The following is a 13167-nucleotide window of genomic DNA, read 5'->3' on the forward strand; positions in this document are numbered from 1 at the left end:
TGTTAATTGGGAAGCCTGGTAGAGGATATCTGGGAGTTCTGTCTACTACTTTTAAAAAGTTCACCTTCAATGACATCACTTTCAGGTCAAACCAAGTTTATCTTGCATCCATAAATGCTACTTCATTTTTATATCACAACACTTAACACAGTAGATATTGCACATAGTAGGTATTCTGCCAGTGTTTATTTGCTTTTATTAATGATATGTAATTTGTCTCCATAACTGTCCTGCTTTGGCAGTTGTTACATTGTTTTGTTCTTTTGTCTTTTTCTCCACTATTCTGAAATCATTCATGACAGAGACTATAATGTCTACAACAGGGGTGGGCAAACTTTTTGACTCGAGGGCCACAATGGGTTCTTAAACTGGACCAGAGGGCCGGAACAAAAGCATGAATGGAGTGTTTGTGTGAACTAATATAAATTCGAAGTAAACATCATTACATAAAAGGGTACGGTCTTTTTTTTTCAATAGTTTTATTCATTTCAAACGGGCCGGATCCGGCCCGCGGGCCGTAGTTTGCCCACGGCTGGTCTACACTAATGTAGAGTTTCTAATTTCGATATGGTTTACTTGCACATTACTGAATACAGATGATCACATTACTGCCAGAGAACTACTTTTAATTCTTCCTACTATGATCTTAGTATTTCCATCTGCCACTGATTGAAAGACTCTGTCTGCCATTATGGTCTTTCCTTCTCCATTTACTGTTTCTGTGACTCATGTAGAGTTTAAGAGACATGTTAAATAGTCAATACATGGAAATACTATGACAGATTATATTCTAACAGTAATATTTGTAGTAGTCCTATCTAATAAATGTTTTTTATTGCATTTTACTATATTTTCAAGCTGTGTTCTGTAGCTGTTTTTGTCATCCACACTATCTTATTCCATTCTTATTAATACTATTAATACTTACGTATAATTTTTCTTACCCTTACACCTTTCTAACCCAGAACACTATTTTTTTCCAGATGGTATTTTGGCAAAATGGGGAGAAAAGATGCTGAAAGATTACTTCTGAATCCTGGGAATCAACGAGGTATTTTCTTAGTAAGAGAAAGTGAAACTACTAAAGGTATGAATATTGTTATGTTGATATAAGTATAAAAACGTTCTTATGCTGTATTTTGAGAAAGATATACCAAAAGTTTTCATTTCTTCCTGCTCCACCAGGTGCTTATTCCCTTTCTATTCGTGATTGGGATGAAGTAAGGGGTGACAATGTGAAACACTACAAAATTAGGAAACTTGACAATGGTGGATACTATATCACAACTAGAGCACAATTTGAAACTCTGCAGAAGTTGGTTAAACACTACACAGGTATGTAATATTTCAAAGCTGAAAATTATTTCTTCAGTTGTTTTTTATGAGGACAGAATCCATATCTTCATGTCCTTTAGGTTTAGCATGTTTCTTTACACATAATATGTGTTCACTGGATGTCTTCTGTTTTCTAATTTTAAAATGAGGAACAGGTAATACTTATTATCTGAATTGGGTTCTTGGATGATGTGCTAAAATCAGATTATCATTTGAGTCTTTATTTTTTACTGGTGTAGTGTTTACATTGGAGTTCCATTTCATGACAGCTAAATACGAAGATAGATTGTGACAATAAATGAAAAGGCAAAACAAATATTTAATTTAGGGACACTTACTAGGAGGTAAAGCTGCCCTGGCCGCTGTGGCTCAGTTGGTTGAGTGTTGTCTCATGCACAGAGAAGTCGCTGGTTCGATTCCTGGTCAGAGCACATGCCTGGGTTGTGGGCTTGGTACCCAGTAGGGGGCATGCAGGAGGCAGTTGATGGATCCATCTTCTCTATTTTTCTCCCTCTCCCTTCCTTTCTCTAAAACCAATATGATCATATTTTTTTTAAAAAAGACGGTAAGCTAAAAACCTAAAATAAAAAGTTGTATCAGCTGTCCTTTTGGTTTACCTTCTTCTGCATGAGATGGACTACATAAGACTTCCTGAAAGTATAAACATAGTGAGATTTATTTATTAAATAAAATAAATCTAGTGAAGATGCATTTTTCTTTTCCTAAAAAATAAGCTATATCATTCTTCAGTTTTTCAAGGATCTTTGAAAGGTATTTAATATTAGTCTATCTCAAAAATTTTCATTGTCAATTTGATACTTGACTGCATCTGAAAGTCTTTAAATGATTAATGCTAGGGGAGGGGAAGTTCCTATGGCAATTTCTTCTTCAGTAACAGCTGCAAACTGAATTTATCAAGTAATCCTCCAATGTTGACATTGGTCAAACATATTGCCAAACAGTGGCATCAGTTGTAATTGCAATTGTTAAAATGCCAGTTTGCATGGTTACTTGTTGAGAATGGGAGGGAGCATGTCTTATTTACAATAAGAAAGATTGTATAAGCAGAATTTACAAGTCAAGCCATTATGAATTTGGGACTCCCTGTTTTTGTGTCTCCCTTATTTAAAAATTAGTTTTTTAAAAGAAGTTTTCCCTTGATTTTTGGTGTGCTTTTTATATTAGTGATTTTTAGAAATAACAGTTAATGGTAGTGTTCTTTTTAGAAAGAAATAAAGCTGAGTAGTCAAAAGTAGAACTTTGGAGGCAGCCAGACCCTGGGTTTGAATCCTATCTCCATCATTTACTAATTGGGTGACCTTGAGAGTGTCGATGAATTTTCCAAGACTCATTTATATGAGATATCTGTAAGTTGCTGAATTAGCACAATAGCTGGGACATAAGTATTCAATACATAACTTTTTAAATGTAATTAATAAAATGTTTCATTTCTTGTGTGTTTTGCTTTTTACATACAATTTTTTTCTGTTTTTATTTTAAAAAACTAATAGAACATTATATTTTTTGTTTTCTATAGTTTCAACTTTTTAAAACATTGATACACTACATGTAACTTATTTTTTGTAAGTAACTAATTTTACAGTATAGTTTATTCATTTACCTAGAACATGCTGATGGCTTATGCCATAAGTTAACAACTGTATGTCCAACTGTGAAACCCCAGACTCAAGGTCTAGCAAAAGATGCTTGGGAAATCCCTCGAGAATCTTTGCGACTAGAAGTTAAACTAGGACAAGGATGTTTTGGTGAAGTATGGATGGGTAAGAAGCCTGAACCTTTGTGTGTGTTTTTGTAATTGTTTTGCCATAGATAAAAATACACAATTTATGATAAGATATGTTGAAATATTTTAAGTCACTGTTGCTCATTGAAGTTTGCTAAGAATTTCTTTCAAGTGTAGATCAAAATAGTAAGTGTTGTTTCTCTAGGAACATGGAATGGAACCACAAAAGTAGCAATCAAAACACTAAAACCAGGTACAATGATGCCAGAAGCTTTTCTTCAAGAAGCTCAGATAATGAAAAAATTAAGACATGATAAACTTGTTCCACTATATGCTGTTGTTTCTGAAGAGCCAATTTATATTGTCACTGAATTTATGTCAAAAGGTATGTGTATATAAGTCTCTTATCCATGTTAATACATTTTTAAAAACAAGTCTTCAGTTTTTTATGCATACAAATTTTTATTCTATAGTGTTTTCTACTTTGAGATTTTTATGTAAACATTTGAAAAGAAAAAAATCTGACATTGTGTTATTCCAAAGGATAGTACAAAGTTTCAAAGGAAAATAAGCAGGCTGAATTTATTTTGCAAGTAAATAGTCCTTAATTTCATGTGACCAAAGGAAATGGAATAGCTAGGAAAGTGAAAAAGAAAGTATTTGTAAAATTGAATTAAAATAATTCAATCAAAGATATTTATATCTTTGATACTAAATCAAAGAAATTAATTTTATTTCATTTTAATATAAGCATAACTTTCATACTCAGGCATCTAGAAACATTCTTTTTTCAGTAGTCAGCTGAAGTGTCTCCATTTTCCCAAACCCCCAGTTGGGATCTTTAGTTCCAGGGTTGGTTAGGGCCAGGATTAAAAACAAGGGGAAGTTGTTGCTCTTCCCTCCTTTTCCCTTTGCCTAATGTGCTTTAGAAGAAAAACCAGTTATAAAATATGCTAATAGGCTCCCTTTTTACCTTCTTGAATTTTATCTACATTTTTAAACTCTTTAATGAGTCACTCATCCATATTAACACTGATTATTATGTCATCCCTCTCCAGTAGTCCATCTTGACCAACAATGTAGTTCCATCTAGTGGTGACAGGGTCAACTACAAGCTATACATTTGCTATAGGAAATGTTTCCCCCCCCTAAAAGGGATAGAAGAACCAAAAGGTTAAAATAACTCCATAGCCTTCTAATTGATAGCCAAGACATACCTAAAGCCTCAAAGCACATGGTACTTTTTGGAAGGAAGCTCTCCTGCAAACCACTGCCAAATATCCCATTTCAGAGTGCATTAGGTGAACTAGAAAGGGAAGAAAAGAGACAACAAAGAGGAGGTTTAAATCAAGATATTGATAGTATAAGAATATTGGTAAAGCTAATGGCCCATTAGCTTTGTATATTGATTTCAAGAATTATTTTATTGGGGGAAGCATGGTAAAAGTCTTGTTGTCAGGTTGCTGGGTTAGGATTATTCCTAGATGGGAGATTTAGAATGTAAGGTCACAAATATCCCTTCTATTTTTTAAAATTCTGTAATTCCCCATCTTGCAGTTGGCCCTCTATAATCCATCCAAACTCATTGCCTCAAGTGCTTTCACATAAATCCACTTTTCTGGCCAGAATGGTCTTCTTGTTGCTTCTTGTTTCCATGAATTTGTTCATGTTATTTCGTTCACCTGGAATTTGGTTTCCTTATCTCTTGACCAGTCCATCAACTGTAATTTATTCAGACCGTACTTAAGTCGGGTTTAGGAGCCTTCCACTGATAGTCCAGTGTGTCATGATCATTATATCCTCTGCAGTCTTTTCATTCAAACTACTCTAGAAGTTATTAACAACCAGAATGTATTGAATGCTTCTAGTATATAAGGTACTCTGCTGTTTATTATACGGTAGATTAAATTTGGAGAGAAAAGACCAAGACTTCTGAAGAGTTAATTTTTAGCATAAAAGTAAATAACAGTTTACTATACAAGTGAAGCTACAGGCCAACGCATAATAAATTTCAGTAAGTATAATAGAAATGAGGAAGAGATTACACAGGCTGGAATAAATTGAGAAAAATTAGTAGAAAAGAAAAGTCCTGACTTGCCCTTTATGGTTATGAAGGATATGGATGTGTAAAGGGCAGAGCTAAGAGGATTGAGGAAATGAGAAACAGAACCATAGCTAGTGAAAAGTACAGAAGTAGTAGAAGAAACTAGTTGGAAATAAGCCTAGAGAGGGGTATATGAGATAAGCTTAAGAATTGCTTTCAATTGATTTCACTATTATTTATTCAGTACTTACTGAATGAGTTTTCGGGTCTATGAACTTTTTCTGAAGTTATTATGTGTCAATTTTTGCATAACTTATGTATGTTTTCTGGAAAGAGTTCATAGTTTTCATCAGATTCTCAAAATAACTTATGGGGCAGAAAAAGTTATGGACCACTAGTAAGATCCAAAACAATCTATTATAAGTGCATATAAGAAACATATTAAGGGGATTGGGTATTTTTATGATTAGTTAAAGATCAGAGAACAAGAATTGTCACAATGATACAAATTCCAATCCCAGATTTCTATACTCTGCAGCTTTTGCACAAAATATTTTAGCACTTTTGTTACACTGAATGATGTTCTACTTAGAGTATTGATCAAAGAACTATCTTCTTTCTATACACTTGGTTCTGACTCTCCTTTTGCAGCCTCATTCTCATCTTTGGGCTCTGTGTTCTTGTGTCAGAAGGACTGATTTCAGTTCCCTGAACTTACTGTGCTGTTTTATGCATTACAGACTTTGTACTTGTTATTCCCTCTTGGAATTCCCTGTTTGCCCCCATTCTTCCTTTAAGATGCATCTTCTCTGTGAAACCGTTTCTAACTTGTCTATAGAATTAACTATATCCACTGTGCCTCTACTGTAGTAGTTACAATAACTTTAATAACTCCTACCATACAATATTTGTTTGCATATATTTTATAGATATATATACTATCCTCCTATATAATAAAGAAGTAATATGCAAATTGACCCATCACACCCTCGCACAAATGGCCACCCACATGTGGGCACAAGATGGCCAGCATGGGAGCGCAGTGGTGGGCAATCAGGCCAGCAGGGGAGGGCAGTTGGGGGTGAGCAGGCCGGCAGGGGAGCAGTTAGGCATCAATCAGGCTGGCAGGGGAGTGGTTAGGGGGTGATCAGGCTGGCAGGCAGAAGTGGTTAGGGGCAATCAGGCAGGCAGGCGAGCAGTTGGGAACCAGCAGTCCCGGATTGTGAGAGGGATGTCCGACTGCCGGGCTTGGGCCTAAACTGGCAGTAGGACATCCCCCAAGGGGTCCCAGATTGGAGAGGGTGCAGGCTGGGCTGAGGGAGAACCCCCCCACCCCCCTGCACGAATTTTGTGCAGCGGGCCTCTAGGACTTTCATATTAGATCAATATCTTTTCAAGGGCAGAGACCATGACTTACTTATCTTTATATCCTCTATACCTTTTTGCAGTGCCTTACATGTAGTAGGCTCTTGGTAAATAACTTGAATGGGCAGATAAATGGACAAACACAGTAACATGTTCCCCTTAGTAAGTAGACAGACCGGAAGAAATGTAGATATTCTTTGACTTTGATACTGTATACATGAGACTGTCATGATTTTCCTTCTTTTATAATCATGTCACATAGAAGGGGCATTCTTTGTCTTGTTTTATTTTACTTTCCTTTTGAAATACTTTTAAACTTACAGAAAAGTCGCAAAAATAATACGAAGAATTCCTGTATATATTTCAGCCAGATTTGTCAATTGTTAACTAGATATATCACTAATATATAAAATAAAGGGTTTTCCTCTGAACTATTTAAGAGTACATTGCAGATATTATGTTTCCTTCTAAGTATGTCAGTGTTTTTCTCCTACAGACAAGAACATTGTCTTATATAACAACAGTATAATGATAAAGTTCAGGAACTATAACATGGATACAATTCTATCTATAATAATAAAAGCGTAATATGCTAATTAGACCGAACGTCCTTCCAGATGACCTTCTGGATGAAGCCGGGGCTGCGAGGGAACCCCGGGTCCTGGGTGCCTGCTGGCAGCTGGAGGAAAGCCCAGGTCCCGGAAGCCAGAGGGAAGCTGGTGCCGGCAGCCCGGGGGAAGGAAGGCCTACTCCTGCACGAATTTCGTGCATCGGGCCTCTAGTTATTTAATATTAGTCTATATTAAGATTTCACCAGTCATGCTAGTGATATCCTTAATTACAGCAATTTTTCCCTGATCCATTGTCTAATCCACTGGTCGGCAAACTCATTAGTCAACAGAGCCAAACGTCAACAGTACAACGATTGAAATTTCTTTTGAGAGCCAACTTTTTTAAACTTAAACTATATAGGTAGGTACGTTGTTATTAACTTAATTAGGGTATTCCTAAGGCTTAGTAAGAGCCACACTCAAGGGGCCAAAGAGCCGCATGTGGCTTGCGAGCTGCAGTTTGCCGACCACTCGTCTAATCCATAGTCACCAATTTGTTTTTTTTAAATATATTTTATTGATTTTTTACAGAGAGGATGGTAGAGGGATAGAGAGTTAGAAACATTGATGAGAGAGAAACATCAACCAGCTGCCTCCTGCACACTCCCCACTGGGGATGTGCCCGCAACCAAGGTACATGCCCTTGACCGGAATCAAACCTGGGACCTTTCAGTCTGCAGGCCGATGCTCTATCCACTGAGCCAAACCGGTTAGGGCGTCACCAATTTCTTTTAGTTGTAATTTTTCTTTTTTAAGAGAATGGTACCATTGTTTTATAAAATGTGTCTTAATTTAGATTTATCTGATATTTTCTCCTGATTAAATTGAGTTAGTGGTATATTTGAAACCAGTAATAGAGGAATAGACTTTTCATTTCTAGCCTTTCTCTCTGCTGTTATTCATAATACTTTGCTGTTGTATATCTTCTGCTGAAATTGAGAGAAGTCAGTTGGACTAACACTTCCACATCAACTGAGCCACCTAGATTTACTTTTAAGTACCCCAAGATATTCCCAGTTGTCTTTAGTTCTTAATTCTGACTGACTTAAAAATATGTAAGGATACTGCTTTTTGAATCAAAATTAGAACTGTTGATCTTGATCAAAGCAAGGAAGGAATGCCTATAATCTGGTGAGATTATCTCATTTTCCTTTTTTCTTACGTTAACAAGAAAATTTTACAAAATTTCAGTTTAGGGCCTCTAGAGTCTTAAAGATAGTTATTCGGTAATTTCAAGCTACAAAAAATGTTAAAGAATGAAAAGCTGAAGTTTTTGTATTGTGATGTGATTTATTTGCTTATTTTCCATGAATATCTTGCTGTCTCTTATAGGGAGCTTATTAGATTTTCTGAAGGAAGGAGATGGAAAATATTTGAAGCTCCCACAATTGGTTGATATGGCTGCTCAGGTACTTGTATATTATACCTGTATCATCCATTTGAATCGAAAGTGCACTAAACATGTAAAATAATTTTAGTGGAATGCTGTTGTTTGTATAATGAAATCATGAAATTTAAGAGCTGGAAGAGATATCCTATATAATAAGAGGCTAATATGCAAATTGTCCCCTCCACTAGGAGTTCAACCAGGGGGCAGGGCTGGCTGGCCAACTGCCTGTGGCCCCTCCCCACAGCTGACCCAGCCCGATTGGCCCGATCGGGGCAGGTTGGCTGGACCGCACTCATGAATTTGTGCACCAGGCCTCTAGGTATAGATAATCCAGTCTGATCTCCTAGTTATAGATAATTTAATTATAGGTAATGTTGTTTCTGAAGACCAGAACTATTTAAAATTCAGGTAGTGTTAGTATTAGAACCAGGTATGTACCTACCATAACACTTCTGTCCTGAATCATATGGCCTTTCAGAAACATACTGCATCCACAAATATAAAATCTATATATATTATTTTAATCCTCACTCAAGGATGTGGGTTTTTTTTTGTTTTTTGTTTTTTTAATGACTTTAGAGAAATGGGGAGAAGGAAATACCATTGTGAGAGAGAAACATCTATCGGCTGCCTCCCATACACGCCCCAACCAGGGATTGAACACACAACCTGGGTATGTGCCCTGACAAGGAGTCGAACACACAACCTTTTGGTGTAAGGGATGATGCTCCAACCAAATGAACCATTTGGCCAGGGCTATATGTATTTATATTTTAACAGATAAATTTTTAGACAGTGAATGATAGCTATTCCTAAGGAAATAGTACTTTTGGAAATCTCAAATATCTGATGAAGTTTAGGGAAACTTTTTTTTTTTTTTTTAAATATAGTTTATTGATTTTTTTACAGAGAGGAAGGGAGAGAGATAGAGAGTTAGAAACATCGATGAGAGAGAAACATCGCTCAGCTGCCTCCTGCACATCTCCTACTGGGGATGTGCCCGCAACCAATGTACATGCCCCCAACCGGAATCGAACCTGGGACCTTCTAGTCCGCAGGCCGACGCTCTATCCACTGAGCCAAACCGGTTTCGGCTTTAGGGAAACTTTATACTAAGAAACTGTCTTGTGAAACATTAGCGTATGCCACACCTAGCTCACACCCCTGAGTTCAAGGCTCTTGGACTTTCTACAGTAGAGGTTGGCAAACTGTTTTTGAAAAGAGCCAGATAAATGTTTTAGGCTTTGTGGGCCACATACATCCCTGTTGTTTCTCCTTCTCTTCCTCCTCCTCTCCTGTCCTTCCTTTCCTCCCCAGTCTCCCATTCCCCTTCCCTGTCTTCCTTCTTCTCAATTATAGTGTTTTCTATTTTTCTTATTATCTGCAAAATTATGCCCTGTTATCTCCTTTCTAGATATATGATTTTTCAGTGATCTAATTTAATACTAACCAAAATTGTTTTATCCCTCCTTTCCATTGTATCATGTGTCTTTTTATTTTTCTCTTTCCAAGATTGCTGATGGTATGGCATATATTGAAAGAATGAACTATATTCACCGAGATCTTCGGGCTGCTAATATTCTTGTAGGAGAAAATCTTGTGTGCAAAATAGCAGATTTTGGTTTAGCAAGGTTAATCGAAGACAATGAATATACAGCAAGACAAGGTAAAATTATTATTTTGTTTGTTAATCCTCACCTAAGGCTTTTTTTTTCATTGATTTATTTTAGAGAGAGTGGATGGGGGGAGTGACGGGAGAGAGAGAGAGAGAGACGTTGATATGAGAAAGACACATTGATTGGTTGCCTCCCACATGATACCCGACCAGGAATTGGGAATTGAATCTGCAATGCAGGTATGTGCCTTTGACAGGAATTGAGCCTGAGACCCTTCAGTGCGTGGGCTGATGCTCTAACCCAGTGGTTGGCAACCCGTGGCTCGCGAGCCACATGCGGCTCTTTGGCCCGGGAGCCATGCGGCTCTTTGGCCCCTTGAGTGTGGCTCTTCCACAAAATACCAACTTCTGTACATGGGCCACGAAGTTTCAATTGCACTGTATGCGCGCGCTCGCACCTGGTATTTTGTGGAAGAGCCACACTCAAGGGGCCAAAGAGCTGCATGTATTTCCTGAGCCATGGTTTGCCGACCACAGCTCTAACCATTTAGCTACTTGCCAGGGCAGTTGCCCCCTTTCTAATGAAACCTTTTGTGATTGTGTAGTGAAAATTGATCTTCTGTTTGAACACCTAAAGAACTATTTTATAACACTATATACATATATATAGAAATAACCTGAAGTATGTAAAACACCTATTGTTGCCCTATCTATATATATAAAAGCCTAAGTGACTGGAACGACCAGTCGCTATGACGTGCACTGACCACCAGGGGATAGACGCTCAATGCAGGAGCTGCCGCCTGGTGGTCAGTGCACTCCCACAGCCAACCTCCCCTGGCTGTCAACCTCCTGTTGTCCCTCCCCCAGCCGTCAGGCCCCAGTGGCTGGTGGCCAACCTCCCATGTTCCCCCCTCCACAATCTTTCCCCCAGCCTGCAGGCCTCAATCAGCCCTGATTGCCGGCCAGGCTAGGGACTCCACCCGTGCACGAATTACATGCACCGGGCCTTTAGTATGTATATAAGCTACATGAAGGCTATGCTTTTCTCACCCATAACAATTACCATAATGTCTTGTGCATAAAAAGCATACAATAAATATTTGAATTAATTAATACAGACTTTAAAAAATTATAGTACAACAAAATTTTCCAGAGAGATTTCATAAAATGAAAAAGAGATTATCGTCAAAAACCAGTAGACATTAGAACCCAACAGAATATGCCTTTTTCAACCAATGATGAGCTATGGCTGTTAGGTGATAGACTACTTAAAAGTTACTGGTCCTATAATACACCGTTTGTTTTTATTTTTTTTTTTGTTTTTCATCTTCACCCAAGGATATGTTTCTATTGATGAGAGAGAGAGACAGAGACAGAGAGAAACAGAGAAACATCAGTCGGCTGCCTCCCATATGCACCCTGACGGGATTGAACCAGAAACCTGGATATGTGCCTTGACTGCGAATCAAACACATGACCTTTCAGTGTATGGGATGATGCTCCAACCAACTGAGCCACAATGACCAGGCCTATAATACACATTTTATTGTTGTTGTTTTTTTAAATTTGTCTTCATTGTTGAAAGTATTTTTTCCTCTATTGACCCTCTCCACCCCACCCTATCCCCTCCCCAGGCCTTCCCCACACTATTGTCTGTCCATGGGTTTTCTTCGGTTTATCTTTTCCCCTAGCCCCACCCCCCGAAATTCATTAGTCTTTTGTATGCTTCAATGTCTCTGGATCTATTTTGTTCATCAGTTTATTTTTGTTCATTAGATTCCACATTTTAAATATTTAAAAAAATGTTTCCCATGTATCTTGCACTTTTGAAGAATTTAAATCTGATGACATATACAATAAAGATAGTGACAGAAAGTTAGCCCTCCTTATGCCATTATTTACACAAACAGATTTTTAAAACAGTTTACTTAAGCAAGATGTCATATTGTTTTAGGTGCAAAATTTCCAATCAAATGGACAGCTCCTGAGGCTGCACTATATGGTCGATTTACAATAAAGTCTGATGTGTGGTCATTTGGAATTCTACAGACAGAACTGGTAACAAAGGGCAGAGTGCCATATCCAGGTAAGCTTGCATTTACTAGCTCTTGTTTATCCCATTAGTGACTTTAATTGGAGATTATTAGGAGCAGAATGTAAGGGCGAAGGCCTTTTTTTTCTTCTCTCATTGTCTCTTTCTCTTTCTCTTCCTCTCTTTATTTTGGCATTGGATGGACAGCAACCTGTGAGAGCCACAATCCTTGATATAGGGCATGAGGTTTGCCCCCTTTGACTTCAGCTTTCTCTCTTAGGGCATTTTCCAAAAGGGTTATTTATCTCTACTGTTCTCTCAGATAATAAACATATCTTAAATATCCTGGCTCATCTTGCCCTCCCAACCTCCCTCTCCAAGCCCCTCTCTTACAAGTTGTGATAGATAACACAGGGTGAGCTGTGGATTCCTTGTACAAAGGAATACAAGAAAGGAACTATATAATAACTTGAAGAAAGTTAAACAGGTGATGTTAGATAAAGACACTGTTATAGGAAAGTGGCTTGATATAAAGTTACATAGTAAGTGTACTTAGCAAAACCAGGACTAAAACGCTTCTTCTGAATTTCTATCTGAAAGTTCTTTTAGACACTATCTTACTGCTCACTGTTCCTTTTTGCCCACGTTTGGTAATTAATAACTGTTAATATCAGAACCTCAAAGTACCACCCTAAATTTTCATTAATCAATTGGGATTGGCTTTTGAAGGCTTTAGTGTTGAAAGTAAGGTTTACTGTGGAATGAAAAAAACTAGATCTTCTGAAACAGCCTAGCATTTTCTAAGGTCTTTTTGATATACTTTGACATTGAAAATTTATTTCTTTGTTAAAATAATTTCAGCCCTAGCTGGTTTGGCTCAGTGGATGGAGTGTCAGCCTGCAGACTAAAGGGTCATGGATTCGATTCCAGTTAAGGGCACATGCCCATGTTGTGGGCTTGAACCCCCAGTGGGCGGCGTGCAGGAGGCAGCTGATCAATTATTCTCATTGTTGATGTTTCTCTCTTGC

At 37.7% G+C, this 13167-nt stretch overlaps 1 protein-coding gene across 2 annotated transcripts in view; it reads left to right on the forward strand.

Annotated features, from left to right (window-relative positions):
* YES1 (YES proto-oncogene 1, Src family tyrosine kinase) overlaps positions 1 to 13167 on the forward strand; it is a 48404-nt gene that overhangs the window by 32539 nt on the left and 2698 nt on the right. Inside the window, exons 5-12 of one of the 2 annotated variants that reach the window (XM_015562705.1) lie at positions 984 to 1087; positions 1186 to 1335; positions 2961 to 3116; positions 3285 to 3464; positions 8432 to 8508; positions 10002 to 10155; positions 12062 to 12193; positions 12347 to 12993. In XM_015562705.1, coding sequence (XP_015418191.1) covers positions 984 to 1087; positions 1186 to 1335; positions 2961 to 3116; positions 3285 to 3464; positions 8432 to 8508; positions 10002 to 10155; positions 12062 to 12193; positions 12347 to 12372 — 979 coding nt within the window. In that variant the 3' untranslated portion in view covers positions 12373 to 12993. Of the gene's footprint in view, positions 1 to 983; positions 1088 to 1185; positions 1336 to 2960; positions 3117 to 3284; positions 3465 to 8431; positions 8509 to 10001; positions 10156 to 12061; positions 12194 to 12346; positions 12994 to 13167 lie in introns of those variants that run through there. The other variant, XM_006761870.2, reaches the window with a different exon arrangement.

The sequence above is a fragment of the Myotis davidii genome, unplaced genomic scaffold, assembly GCF_000327345.1.
Source record: "Myotis davidii unplaced genomic scaffold, ASM32734v1 scaffold96, whole genome shotgun sequence".
Taxonomy (NCBI): domain Eukaryota; kingdom Metazoa; phylum Chordata; class Mammalia; order Chiroptera; family Vespertilionidae; genus Myotis; species Myotis davidii.